We start from the raw sequence: 15392 nt of genomic DNA, 5'->3' as shown, positions 1-15392 counted from the left end.
GAATGCCGGGAGGTTGGTGTAGGGAGGACTATGCCGGACGTGGAGGAAGAAGGAAAGTGAGGTGGCGGCGATTTTGTCCATATCGCCGAGGTAGCAACGGAGGCCTTCGGAGCGGCCGTGACCTAAGAGATCGGCGGCGAAGACGGCGTAACCCCAGTTGGCGAAGGTGATGCATATTTTTTGGAAGAGCCAGCCGGTATCGGAGCCGTAGCCGTGAGTCATGTAAACGGTGGCTTTGATTTGTTGGGTGTTAAGTGGGAGGAAGGATTGTGTGAAGATTTTGCCGTTGGGAGTTTGGAAGTATGATTTGGTGTTGCGTACACCTTGGGAGGTGTAGTATTCTTCTTCGGGGGTGTGGCCCCAGAAATTTGGGGGAACCTCTGATTGTTGTTGCGAAGCCATTGAGCGTGTGTTGTTTGTGCGATGGAAATGGAAATATAATAATAGGGAAGGAGTTAGTGGGTTGGTGAGTGGGACCCTTTGGAGTGGGTGAACCAACCCAACAACCCCGGTCCATTATTGATATTCTTTTTTGATGTGTGAAGTAGGTGGTCGATCAATATAGGCCTATTGGCTTGCTATACTTTTTTTTTTTGTTTAATAAATAGGGCCGAATTTCTTTGAAATGTCTACTAGTAAAAAATTTGTGCATCTGTTCGAATTTAAATTTAAATTTTTAGTTTCAAATATATATTGTGGATAAAATAATTAGTTAAATATTATATGTTATTTTAAATAATTTATATGTATATTACATAATATTATATGAATAATTATATATATATTTAAATGTTTTACATAAATATTAAAATAAATTATAATATTATATTGTTAATTACTTATAGTAATCAAACCATAATATTATAACGGTGAAGGATATAGAGTTAAATTTTTATCAATAAAAATAAATGGTAAGTTAAATTTAAAAGAAAAGTTGATCAACAGTACGTAGAAAGTTAAAATCACGAGTTTAATATGATTATAAACTCATGATACGACAAAAGATTTTATAAAACTTGTATGTCATATACATAAATGATTTTGTATTTATTTTAAAAATATAAATTAAATAATTCTGATTATTTGTCACAAATTTAGAATGAATTTGATTTTCTTGTAAGAAATCATTGTGTAAAATTTAAAAATAAATGACGAAATTAATTATTTCTTCTATTTGTTATGATATGTAAAGGAAAACAAAGAGTAAGAATACATAAACAGTTAAAATTACTTAACTAATTGTGATATGGTTGATGTGTATTTAGATATAATAACGTCAAGTATACACCTGGTCTCTTGACTAAGTGGGGTAACTCTATATGAATAAAAATACTAAATTTAATTACTTAATTATTACAAACAATCGTCTCTTATATAGTTTTTTTATATTTAGTATATTATAATTATTGTTATTTTGATGTGTAAGATATTAAAAAAAATACTAATTTTAATGATAAAAATTTATCTTTATGTATTGTTTTAATATTAAATATTTTGTACTTTGTTTCGTGTTGTTTTTAGATTTATCAGCAATAAATACTTATGTCAAAGTGGGTAATAGATAATATGATATATAAAAAGATATGTTGGACTATTATATTATTGATTTTCAATAGGTGTTGATAGATGGAATAACAATAGTATAGTAAATTCAGCTGTATCACCTTTTTCTATTTATATATTTGATTTAGTTAAAAAAAATTAAGACTGGTGAAAAAATTGTATTACTATTATGATTATAATTCTCCCTTCACTTTTGTTTATTAGAAAACTATTGTAGTTGAATTTGTGCACTGCATTGGGTAGAATAACAATTATTTAAACGTAAATTAAGAAAAGTTAGTGTAATAGAAATATTATTATTGAGTTTAATATATATGTAGTGACGGTGTAAAATAATTTTATCTATTTATCTAATACAAATTATTTATTTTATCATATTTAATACTTATAATAATTTTTAATTAATAAAATTGAAATTGCAATATTTGAGTCAACTTATTTAAATAATTAATTGTTATTGTTAGCCTAAGTGAAAATGTGCAAACACAATTTTACGTTGACTAATAAAAATAAATATTATTTTGCATTATTATGTAAAATTGTATATATTTGGTACAAATATAAAAATTAATGACCACAATAAAAATGTTTTGATCTACAAAAGAGTCATGCATTCATAATATAGGGACTACACTCAAATCCTATGTGAAGGAGAAATAGAGAAAAATATTTATTTTTAGTAATCCTAATCATCGTGTCTTTAAGTAATTGGGTAATATTATGTCTCAAATCGTCTTGTCTTCAAGTAATGGGGTAATATTATGTCTCAAATCGTGAATCGTGTTAAAGTGTCATATTAGTCTTTAAATCAAAGCTAAAGTTAAAAAATTTACCTATAATTTTAGTCTAATCATTGTGTGTCACTATATATGGTCTTCATTTTGAACTAATTTGTATTTGTTATTTGGTTATTTTTGGCGCAACGTTTTGGATAATCTATTTTAATACATTTATTTGACTTCTTAAAAAAATTATATGTGAACTAATTTAATTATTTATTACACTTTAAATTGTTTGAATGAAGTATATTAATATCAAAATTTTAAAATATTTTTTTGTAATCTAAACATACCGCTATGTACAATATTTGAAAAATTTATAAATATTATTAAAAAAAGTATTTGAAATGTGAATTAAAAAATATAATTAAAATATAATACAAGTTAAGCTCGTTACCGTGTTAATTTATATATATTAACAAAATCCTAATGATAAATGACATATATTTTCATAAAATAATAGTAAAGTATATTTTAAATAACCTTTTAAACTTTGAAAAAGACTGTACATTAAAATTGAATATTTAACCAATAATAGATTTGTTTCGGACCGTTGACGTGTATTTGTGAATAACACAGTTTTAAAAAAATCAATTGAGTAATTAAACATGTTCACGATAATTTATTGAATTGTTTTTATATTTGTCGTCTTAATCAAGATTGACACGTTTGTCTTTCAAAAGCCAAGCACATCAAAATTATAAGAGAGGAAATAAAAATAAATAAATTCTTCATCATAAATCATTATAATTTTCTATTATCATTGCAATATTGAACTCCAAAAATTAGCTCTCTAGACTTTGAACACTCATAAAAAAAAAAAGCCTTTATCATATAAATAAGAAAGACAATAAAACAACTTGCAAGTTACTCAATTTATCATTGAATAAACATCAACTTTTTTATTTTTTATTTAAAAAATTAAAAATTAGAGTTATGCTTACAAGCGTATGGCTAATGTCTTGTAAATACGAAAGACAATAAAACAACTTGTGAATTAGTCTAATTTGTCGTTCTACATTCTTTTAATTTAATTTAAGAAATTTGTTATAATAATAATAATAATAATAATATACTCTATCTAAAATAAAATAGTAAAAAATGATGTTTGAAAAGTCGACGTATAATATATAATTGACACAAACTCATTTCTTACCCAATATCAATTTATCAAATGAAACATTATTTTGATTTTCCCCCCCTTTATATCAAAGCTCAAACTTTGACATACATAAATTACTCAAATTATGTTGGTTTGACCGGATAATTAGAGACCCAGAGTTGCATTCATCATAATGTGTTACCTTTTAATGTATCAGTCTTTGCTTTGATGAAGTATATTGAGGATTGCTCTCCATCCCTCTTGTTTTTCTCTAAAGCTCGTCAAATTTTATCGGAAGTAAATTTTTTAGTGTCTTTTTCATCTACTAATACTCTACCAGAAACAAACAATTTTAATAGTAATTTTATGTGATTTTAAACATATCGGGAGGCTAGAATAGAATTTTCAAAATATATTTTAGAAACACAACAATAACATAACTCACGGCATAGTAGTTTGGACTTTTGATGTGTTGCCCTTCACCCTTTAGGCTTTATCCATTTAACGATTTCCCCTTTATTAAAAATAAATTCACATAATCATACTTTTTTGGGAGTCTAATTTTAGACTTTTTCAATCTACATAAGCATTTTAGATTTTTTGTTTTTTACTCCCCGCATAATAACTAGTTCATTTATAAAAAAATGTCAAAAAATGAAAGATACTTTCATTTTTTATTGCATTTTTTTAATTATATATTTTAATTAATATTACTTGTATTATTTTGTAATATATTCTAGGATGCATTATAATATTGATAATACACTAATACTTAACATAATTTTGATAAAAATATTATTATTTCTTTTTTGTCTATATATATATATATATACATTTTAAATTTGTATGAAATGAATCAATTATTGAGACGGAAGGAGTAACAATTTCATGCTTACTGTACTAATTATAAAAAAAAAACTTCTACTCTTTGAAATCGTTTTAAAAAAAAATCTTATATTCTTTAAGAAAAATGTAACTAACAACGTCATTATGGACTTTTATTCCGATGAAGACAATAATTAGCTATTTTAGAGCATCAATGAAAGCGCGGGCCCAACCACAATTAGGGTAGTCCCAAAAGCATAAAAGAACAAACTAAAGAAGTTCTTCACAAAGAATACATAATCTTTGATAAATAAAAAAATCCTTAATCGGAAGATGTATTTTTTTTTTGGTTCACAGAAGATGTACCTTTTGAAGAGTCCTCCAACTTCTCATTGTACTGCCTAAGAAAAAATGTATTTAAGGGCATTTTCTTGAAGTATTAAAATCACGGTGCCATCTAATATATATATATATATATATATATATTTTTTTTTTTTTAATGTTGGTTAAGTTTAGTAATTAGTAATTTTTCTTCTTTAGTTTGATTTGAATCTGGGTAACACTTTCCTCATCTAAACTTTAAGTTGACGTGTATTTTAGGTTTAATTTTATTTAACTTTTAAATTAATCATACTAACAAAACAAGTGTTATATGGTGAACGTCTTAAGACCAATACTTTTTAAATTAAAAAAAAAAAATGAGTGAAAATTATCACTTATTACAATTTCAAAATATAAATTACATAATTTACAATACTTTTTTCTTCTACATACAAATTCTTAACAAGAGTTCTTAGTACCTTGTTAGCATTTTCCAATTTAAATACAATAATTTTATTTAAAAATCTAACTTTCCTATCACATTTTTCTTTACTTGAATTTTCTTTTCACTTGAATCTGTTGATTCTTGCCATTTTGTATTAAAATTTGTTACAAACTTGCTTTTAAAACAACAATACTTTCAAAAATAAAGCCCCTGACTTTAGATTTAAGTTAAAATAATTTTTATTTTTTAATAAAAGTCTTTTTTTTTTTTTTTTGCAACGGCTTAAAATAAAAGTGATTTACAATCAACAGACGTTGATTAAAACAATAAGTTTTGTTTTATAAAAGTCACTATCATTTGGCATTTATAATAGTTAACATTCTATGGACTACTTTACCAAGTTCAATAATCATGTCTCATCTTATGTAGAATGTAGAATATGTTACGCGTGGTTGTCGTTATTTACTAATATTGGCCATGCTGATATTGTCGATGATTCACTTATCATAATCATATTGCAACTTTACCTTAATTAAAATAGAATGACACTCAAGTACTTATGCCAAAGCAATGTTCGATCATACCTTAAATTAAACTAACGTAGAAAATAAAAATTAATGATAATGTTCTAATAGAAAAAAAAGACGCACTTACGCCGTCCAATCATATAAACCTTTAAGGTCAAAGTAATGATATAGCTAGAGTTTCGAAGAAGTAAATTTGGAAGCCTCAATTTTGTCTTGTAGTGGATGAAGACTAAAAAGTAATCGATTATTAATTAATTAATATATTATTATGTGTATTTGTCCACGGCTGAAGCCCTACATAAGCACATGGAGGGCGAAAAGAAAAAAAATTAATAAAACTATAATGACCAATTTATGAAGAGGGTTATTTATTTGGTCATGATTAAGGTACACAACTCAAATGTTTGTAGATATATAAAAATAATTAAAAATTGAAATTAGAGTATCATTTATAGTAGTATGATAAATGAGTAAAATATTTAAAGAGGATCACTTTAAAATAAGATATTTAATTATGTTGTTAGTTGAATTGTTGGTTGGTTAAAATATAACTATTAGAGTATATTTGTTAAAAAAAAATGTTATCTAAAATAAGAGAAGATTATTAAATTATAGTATTGTAAAAGATGATGCAAGATACAACGATAGATAGATAGATCAATACATAATTTTTTATATAAATAGTGACAGTTGTATCAAAACACCAGGGTGATTCTAATAAATCACAATTTTTTAGTTGTATTTCGTATACTAATCTATTTATTTTCTAATTCATGTTCATCTTTCATTCCTTAAATAACAAAATTTGTTTGATTCATAAAATTTTCAATAAAACAATACTCTTTAGAAATGACATAATTCTATGAAATAATAGATTACCATCAATTCAAATATACCCTAACTCACAATAAACTATAACATTCAACAATTTTTTTATCATGGAATTATGTTAGAATTAAACTATAAAAATTGATTGACATAAGTTAATTGTTTACAAGAAAAGGAAATAACAAACACATACTATTATGAAATTTAGAAGTTACACAAACTATCCCATTTTACACCATGTGGACAATTTTACAAGAAACCCTAAGTGCCCAAAATTACTCACTCTATAAAGCAGTTAACTTGAATGCTCTTAGGCAAAGAAGAACCCATAAACCCACTATCCAATTCCCAATTTCTATCACCCAAACAAAGTCTAAAAAGTATACCCTCCTTCCCACCAAAGTTAACTGTTTCTAAACTGTTTTGGAAAATGTCTTTAAGCCATTTCTCAAACATTTTGTTAGTGATAAAACAACACCCCAAACACATATCTTCAATAACTTTCTCATCTACACTAAAATTCACCACATTTTTTTTACCAAAAACTTCTTCAAATGATCCTTTAATCTTGGACAGAAAAAACTGTGTCATTTCTCTGTCTCTAAATGAACTTGTGTTGAACTCAAACCTATTCATAATTGAATCAAGAAACCCATTTGAGTTCAATGGATCAGCTATATTTTCTCTAGTCAAATCACTTGAAATTGATCTACTTTCCCTTTCTTTATCATCACCATCTTCCTCTTCATTGGCTTTCATGTTCAAATCAAGAGTGTTATTGTTACTGTTGAGATCCGCTGCATAAGTGCTGATATGATTGCACCTATGGGTGTTACTGTTAAAGCTTGATTGTCTTGAAAAGTCTTTCTTTTTGCTCCCTAGCTCAGAAATCAACAAATCCAATTCGGCTCTTCGCTTGCGGCTCAAGCAAGGTGTTTCTAAATTAGGCTTAGTGTCAGTAATCTGCCACAACAATTTCATAACATTGTTTTGATTCTTCTCTTCAATCCTTGTGGAGCCACCATTTGTCAAAATGAATATCACTTGGCCTGAATTCCCATCATTGCTACTTAAAGTTCCAAACTTTCCTTTTCCATATCCATCTGAGAGATATTTCATGAATTGGGTATCAGCAAAATCAACATTTTCTATTAAAACCACAAGCTGTTGATGTTTTCTCAACGCTCCTTCAAGCATTTCAGAAAATGGTGCTATTAAAGTTTCCTTTTTTATCATGTCCATGTGAAGAACCAAATCAGCTGAGCCAAAAACTGATTCTGCAATAGCAAGTGCCAACCTTCTTTTGCATATGAAATCACTACCTTGTAAAAATAGCCATTTGAATGTAACTTTACTTTGTTTTTCAGATTTGGTATCAATATCAAACAAGGCCTTTGCTATTGAAGGAACAGTTTCAGATTGCCATGGCACATTCTCCTGCAATACTTTACAAACATGAGCTTGTTGATGTGTTGTATCGGTTAAATTTCCAACCTTTTCACCTGAATCACCATTTCCAAGTGTAAGACTAATCTTTACTTCTTTATCTTCCATACTTTCAAGGGAATCAAAGACTGGTTCTGTTGCAGGCCTTTTATCATTGAAGTTGAACTCAATGATGCATGATTGTTGGCGACGGAATCGAGGTATAAGATTGGAGCTATAAGATATGGAACTTGATGAATTATTGAGGTTTGAACTGTGATTGTTGGTCCAATGGATTTGGTTTGGACGATGCTGTTTGTTTTGGTGGAGACAGTGGCATAGTCTATTCCATTTTGTTTTCAACTCAGTTAATCCATCCTGAAAATGTTGAATTATTCATAAGCAATTAATACTATTTTGTAGAATCTCATTATCAACTAATAGGAAGATGAAAAATAGTGCTATTTAGGTGTTGATTATAAAGCTCATGTTTTCGATTTTCATTTTCACTTAAACTAATAAACATAACACAAAATAGATCCAATATTTTCACCATTTTGTTTTGAAAACAGATATTGTGTTATTAGAAATTTTGAAAATGCCAAAACATTCGATTCCTTGTTTCTAAAAATGAATTCTTTCTAGCATGTCTTTCATTCATTAAGTGAGTTTTCCATCTTCATGTTCGCAATTTGATATGAACATTAACTTTAGAAAATGAAAACCAAAAATGTTTTTGCAAATTAACCAGACCCTTAAGTTTTCCATTCAATCATTTGCTATACCTTCTTTTGTTCTTCCGTTCCATGGGACTGAAGCCAGAAAGGCAATGTTTTTTTCTGTTCAGGTTTAATAAATTGAGCTTCTTTTTCATAATTGGAGGCACATTCTTCACAACAATTAAGCTTATCCTCTTCCTCCTTATTACTTCTAAAGGGCTTTGTATCAAGGACACTGCAAATTGAGAGCAGAATTTCAACAAAATTAATATATAATATTAAACAAATAGGTACTATTGAGTTTTGAACATATAGTACCGCATCAGAAAATGGTTTTCTTTTATTTGGAAAAAAAAGTATTATGAGTTATAACTCTTAATTCTTTATTTTCCTTTAGATAGAGTTTAGTCCAAAATAATGTGACTGGTGAATGTGTAAGAGGTTTGTTATATATACTGACAAAGTATTACTAAAGTGAGGCAGAAAGAGTCTGCTTCATATCATGCCTTACCAACCAACAATGCTTTTACCATGTGTTCTGCCATAGTTCAGTCTTCGTACAAATTGCAAAACAACATCAGAATTAGACAGTACTTTTATGTGCTTATGTTTTTTACCTTTCTTTTTTTGGTTTCATTTTATTAGTCATTATGAAGAATTTTATGCATTAAAATAAAACACATTATTATGTTGTTAATAGGCTATTAGTGTTTTTTTGGCATTGAACCAAACTAGTTATTGTTATTCATTAAACCGAAGTTTGGTTCTACTGTGAGACATGTAGAATCATGTATGGGATGGTCAAATCATTTTTGACCACAAATTAGTTATGTTTGGCTTTTAGTCTTAAAATTGATTCTACAGTAAAACTCAATTCTATCTATTAGTGCGTGAGCGATTTCGTAAAATTATACGTAGTAGTTTTTGTAAAATTACGATGATTTATTATGATTTTGGCAAACCCACTGCTTTGAATCAATTTTTAAATTTATTAAAAGTGACAGATACATACACACACTTAGACAATTTTGATCTAAACTATCCATAAATAATCAATCTTTTGTCAATATATGCGTAACTAAACACACACTAAACAAAAAATTATACCTGGAAGCATGAAGGGTCAAACCAAGTCCACCTGAAGAAGAAGCTGCACCAATGATGGAAAAATCTGAATCTTTCTTTGTTGTAGAAAACAGAACTTTGTTATAAAACTCAGAAGAAGAACTATACTTAGCAGAAGCCAAGAAATGGTTGTGTCTAAAATCACTAAGGTTTATGTTTTCTCTATGATTCTTCTCACTACTAGAAGGGGAACAAGGAGATGAAAAAACACCACCAGAACTATTATAACACTTAAAAACAGAATTAGAAGTTGAATTAGAGTCTTCTAAATTGTTCTTAACAAGAGTACTAGAAAAACCAGCTTCTCTCATAACCCTACTAACACTAGGATCATCAAGAATAGATATAATAAGCTGTTCAAGCTCAACTTTCACAGTAAGAACTGGTTGTTGCTGCTGTTGTTGCTCTATGCACCCCCTTCTTTGATGAGCCTGTGCTCTTTTCAATGCAGCAATGAGAGCATTGGAAAGAGAAGGCTGAGAATGAATCAAAGGAGTAGGATTTGTTGGAAGCCTATTAAGAGCTACATTGAAACATAGCTCAAGAGCTCTACATTGTGATGAAGATTGGTGATGAAGATGATGATGATGATGATGAGGTTGAGATTTAAGACATGCTTTTGTGAAAGAAGTGACTCTTAAGGTTAACAAAGTTGTTGCTACATGAAGAGGAGTTAATTGTGCATGGCCTCTTCTTCTTGATAAGACTAGAGAATGCTTCAAAACTGAAGCAGCCTCAGCTGTGAGGGTCTGCTGCAATGCACAACTTCCTGATCGCATTACTTGATATATACACCTCCCCCCTACACCCCCTCTTTGTCTTGAAAACCTTTTCTTAACAAACTACACTTGTTCTTTTCTTTCTCTACACAAACACCACCCTTACACTATTTATGATGTTAGCTCAAAATGACTTAGGAATCTGGTTTTGTGTTCCTCTCTTTTTCTAACTCAAAGGATTTCAAAGAGAGAGAGAGGTTTTAGAAATGCAAGAACTATATGGCTCAATGCTTTCTTTATACTTGTTGTCACTCATCAATGATCACTTTTTTTTTTTTTTTTCTTTAATTCTCTTTTTGTTTTAGTTTAAAGAGGCAACTTTTTTTTTTGTTGCTTTTCCACTTCATTGTTCTCTCTCTCAAGTTTATACTTTATAGTTATTGATGCAATTCATTTCTCTTTCAATTTCTTTTCCTCTAATTAACTTTTCTCTGGTTTTTTTATAGGCTAAATTTAATTTAATTTATTATAAAACTTCAGTTATTTCAATAACCGTTTTACTCATTGTAAATTGTGTCTTTAGAGTGTGAATTTAATTTTTAATCCTTATATAAAGATAATTATATAATAATATTATAGAATTAATACAGTAAATGATTTTTTTGTCTGATATACAGTAAATGATTTAAACTTAACTATTTTAAAGTGATGAATTAATATATAGAAATAGAAGTGATGTAAGAGTACTATGTATGTCTGGTCTGAATTGAGCTTCATGCATATATATATATTAAAAAGCTGAAGATTGCAGTAATCTACAGCGTTAGCAACTCATATCTGCCAACTGCTACAACATTATATGATGTGCATGCATGTTTTTAGTACAATTTGATTTATTGAAAATGTTATGTTATTTTCTACTAAGCTGTATAAGATATTAGACAATATTTTACTTGGATAGGAGAGTTTCCCACCATTTTCCACATCATCATAATCTTTTGAATAGAGAGACAAAAGCCATCATAGAAATTCAAAAAAAGTTACTAAAGGGTAAAGAAGCTTATGTGATGCAATTTTTTATTTAAAAAAGATAAAAAAAAAGTAAGCAAAGAAGGTGATAGATTAATTGTTTCGAATTTCGGTCCACAATATAACATATTTATAGGTTTCTGCGACAAAAATAGCAATTGTATTACATTTGTTTGCATTTTGCCACAATTTCAAAAACTGCAATTATAATTTTAAATAATTGATTACATTTTTTAAATATGTTTTATTTATTTAAAATATGAAAATAATATATGATGCAGAGTTCCAGTCTAAATATATTTAGCTTGTTGTGTCACTCTCTGTTCACGCCAATCCTCGTAGAAAAACAGTATTTAATTTTATTCCCTCAAAAAGCAAATATGTGTCTGCTATGATCAAAAGCATTATTGGTTTCTTTTTCAGCAAACTGCAATAACCTTTTGTCTTAATCTAATTATTGTTCCAAACTTTTGTATTACTACCATATATAAAGCAACCAAAACTGATCATATATATTTACTGTTATAATATTCGACAATCTTCACAGTTCACTACTACTACTTTTACTCTCATATTCTTATATATGGTAACATCTTTTTTGGTCTTTTGGACACCACAACATTAACATTTTTGGCTAGAGTTTAATTCACAACTTTCAGTATTAATTATATTTTCAGAACCCCTGCCTCACCATTAAATGTATACAATTTATTAAAATATTGATTAAGTTAGTTTTTCCGTCTATTTCAGACTATTAAGTGACCGTATGTCACATTGTGTGACATTTTGACACACAAATCTAACTATATATAGTGTCACCATTTAACCTATTTCACTAACACAAAAGTCGAAAATCAATTAAAAATCTTCAAATTATCTTTTGGATTATCTTCCATTTTACTCCCTCTTTTTTGAAGCTGATATTATCCTCTCTATTTCTCAAAAGAAATGAAAAATCTAATTATTAAATGTATAAAAGTTTATTATACAATACAAATGACATATTTTTCAAAACATATGCATTTTTTCAACAAAAAATTTAGTAATGAAAGAAATGAAGACAGTAAAAAAAATAAAGAGAGTTTTAACTCATTTTCTTGAATCCTAAGAAATTCTCACATCTCGAACATTTAAAAAAAAAAGATCAGAAATAAAAAGAGATGAAAAAGACATCTAAAAATATAGTTAATATATATATTCTTATCTTTATAAGAAGACATCTTTGAAATTTTAGGTTCTCTTGGTGACCCAATTGTTTAGAAGGGAATGGGAATAGAGACCTTTGTTTTTTTCTTGTTGGCATTCTTTATTTTTTTCTTTTCTTTTCCATTAAAGACAGAGCAGCACTAAGTAGATAATAACGAGACTCACCCCTTTAACAAAACATAAAAGGATCAAATCATTGGAACATTATATTTGAACGTTTGAAAAGTGAAGAAGGCAGTAGAATTGGATTTCTCTACTTAGAAGAAAAGGATCCCTTTATGGAATTGAGAATTAATGTGTTAAAAATATGTGTATTTACAAAGAATGAATAATGATGCTACTAAATGGAATGATTTGGTTTGCATGTTCACTAACATATTTTCAACAAAGCATCAAAGTGAATTTAGAAGATTTATTAACTGAGACAAATGTGGACCACGTACATTACAAGAGAAAAAAATATTTTTACATCAAATATTTAATGTTAAATACAATGTATTTTGGTTTTTATGAGTATTTTGAGATAGAAGTAAATATATGTATCACATATGGTGTGGTTGGATTCCGGAGGCTCGTCAGGTCGTGAGCTCATGCAAGCTCATCAAGGTCAGGACAAGATCACCCATCACAATTTTCACGTCCGCAACAAAAGTTGAACTTACAATCATAGATGAACTAATTCTTTATCAACTGAATTAATTTTTATTAGCAAATCTCACAATTTAAATTTATTATAAATATTATTCTTTACATTTCTTCACAAATATGCAAACGATCACACTTGATTGAAAATATTTACAAAATTATTTTATACAGTTAATTCATATAAATAATTTTTTTGGATAATTTAAAGTAAAGTAATCCAATTCAAATTTATTAGGAATGACAATAAAAATCTATTTCTGCATATATATCCACATATAATTTTGCACCCAATTATATTATATATTTTAAAATTACACAATCATATAGTATCATTTAAAAACTATCAGTAGTAGTACTACCCATTAACAAGCAACAAGCTGACTGAACTTAAGTCTAAAACTACTTTTTATTTTGACTTTTCATTTGTCTAGTAAATTACTAGATCAGTCATAAGTTCATAACTATTTAGATAAATATTTTGTTTATAGAATAAAATATAAACAAAAATAATAATTGAATAATTGATATATTTAAATTTAAGATAAAATATATTAATTTTTTATTATTATTTTTTGTCTATGTTTTATTTTCAAAATCGGCCTAACACATGCAAATCTAAGACGAATTTTAATATGAAATTTTTATAGTTTATAATCGTATTTTAGTAAAATTATTAAAAAGTTTTTAAAAATTTGTTTTAAATACTTTAGGACATAAAATAGTTTATTAAATTAATATAATCTATTTCGTATAATATTGCTTTTTTTAATGGATAATAAAATTAATTAATTAATTAATATTTGTTGCTATAATATTAATTTTAGCTAAAATTTTATAATATAAGACCTTTTGACTTATTAAATAGTTTTTTGACGATCATTTAATAAATTCTTTTAAAGGTCTAAAACAATAATTTTAGTATAGTTGTAGACTTGTAGTGCTGTAATTATGTAAAAATTACTCTTTATGATTTTTTATTTATAAAAAACAGTTTCTTCATGGCTCTCACAATGGAAGTTGCAGAGGACGTTGCAGGCTTTGAATCTCAAAAGTTAGAAATAGTAATATAGAGATTTTTGGGGGATGTTGAAAGAAGGGTTAGCGTGCAACTTTATACAATAAATGTCGCCTGAACACAAATTGATCCTAATACATATATACTATATGGCTATTAATTTTAGTACATGCTTTCTCACTTCTTTTCCAATTTCAGATTCTGTTTCAAAAAACATTCCTACCACTTTCTGCGGGGAATACATCTCTCTCTCTCTCTCTCTCTTTATTTTTTTTGGAATGCTTAAACTTTTAATACTTATGATTTTTGAATTCATATCGTTCCTATCATATAAGAAATATTTAGTTGATAAAATACTATATATTATATTTAGATTAAAATTAGACTTTGAAGATGTGATTTGAAGCTTCCACCAAACATATCATTTTCCATTTAAGTCACACACTCTTAAACTTTATTCCATTTTGAATATCTAGATAAATACTATTCATTGTGAATTTTATATATAAAAGTTCCTTAAAATTGTCATCAGCTTGTGCATATTTACCTAGATTATTTTAAGCACCTTTTTAATCTTTTTATAGATAAGCAGCTGATGTCCTTCATGATTTTAGTTTGAATCCAATTCAAAGAGAATAAACAAAAGTTATTTAGTGTTCACACAATTTTTTTTTTCTTTTACTTTACATCAAAGATTTAGAGAAAAGGGTTAGAAATAATTTAAAGAGATAGAGAGTTAATAATGAGATAAATATGAAATTTTGGTGATAAAATATGATATATTTTAACTATAAGACAACTAATAAATTATAATATTTTATATGAATAAAAAGTAAGATCATCACACAATATGCATCACAACAACCACAATTTCTGTAATAGTTGCAATCGCATTCGCAATCACAAGTGTAATTTAAAACATTGATTATAGTAATAGAATTAAATTTTTAAAGTCTCAATGGTTGCAAAAATTTATCCTTAAATTAAAGGTTTAGAGGAATGAAAGAGTAAAAAGATTCGAGTTCAAATCCTATTGAAAGAGGAAAAATACTAATCTAACTAAACTAACATTTGTCAATAATTTTGTTGTTGAAGGTTTGGATTATTTTGACACTCTTT

At 27.4% G+C, this 15392-nt stretch overlaps 2 protein-coding genes across 2 annotated transcripts in view; both read right to left on the bottom strand.

The window, feature by feature from the left end:
* LOC101510635 (caffeoylshikimate esterase) overlaps window positions 1-433 on the bottom strand; it is a 1295-nt gene extending 862 nt beyond the window's left edge. Inside the window, exon 1 of the mRNA XM_073363979.1 lies at window positions 5-433. Within this exon, the coding sequence (XP_073220080.1) occupies window positions 5-402 (398 nt within the window). The 5' untranslated portion in view covers window positions 403-433. The remainder of the gene's footprint in view (window positions 1-4) is intronic.
* A 6132-nt stretch (window positions 434-6565) lies between these two features.
* LOC101510302 (protein SMAX1-LIKE 4) lies at window positions 6566-10662 on the bottom strand. Its single transcript, XM_004507845.4, has 3 exons — window positions 9642-10662; window positions 8601-8769; window positions 6566-8193 (listed from the first exon to the last, which is right to left on the bottom strand). Exons 1-3 carry the CDS (start codon window positions 10436-10438, stop codon window positions 6670-6672), a joined length of 2490 nt encoding a protein of 829 aa, XP_004507902.1. The 5' UTR covers window positions 10439-10662; the 3' UTR covers window positions 6566-6669.
* Window positions 10663-15392: the final 4730 nt, after the last annotated feature.

This window comes from Cicer arietinum, chromosome 7, assembly GCF_000331145.2.
Source record: "Cicer arietinum cultivar CDC Frontier isolate Library 1 chromosome 7, Cicar.CDCFrontier_v2.0, whole genome shotgun sequence".
Taxonomy (NCBI): Eukaryota; Viridiplantae; Streptophyta; class Magnoliopsida; order Fabales; family Fabaceae; genus Cicer; species Cicer arietinum.
Note: the sequence above shows the minus strand (reverse complement) of the source record. Positions and strands in the feature narration are given on the sequence as shown.

What these genes read in the sequence shown, in the direction of transcription:
- LOC101510302 (XM_004507845.4), bottom strand. Translation starts at nt 10,438, where the DNA reads ATGCGATCAGGAAGTTGTGCATTGCAGCAGACCCTCACAGCTGAGGCT. An exon ending in TTGACCCTTCATGCTTCCAG is followed by an intron (nt 8,770 to 9,641) that starts GTATAATTTTTT and finishes CTCAATTTGCAG; the next exon opens with TGTCCTTGATACAAAGCCCT. An exon ending in GAACGGAAGAACAAAAGAAG is followed by an intron (nt 8,194 to 8,600) that starts GTATAGCAAATG and finishes CAACATTTTCAG; the next exon opens with GATGGATTAACTGAGTTGAA.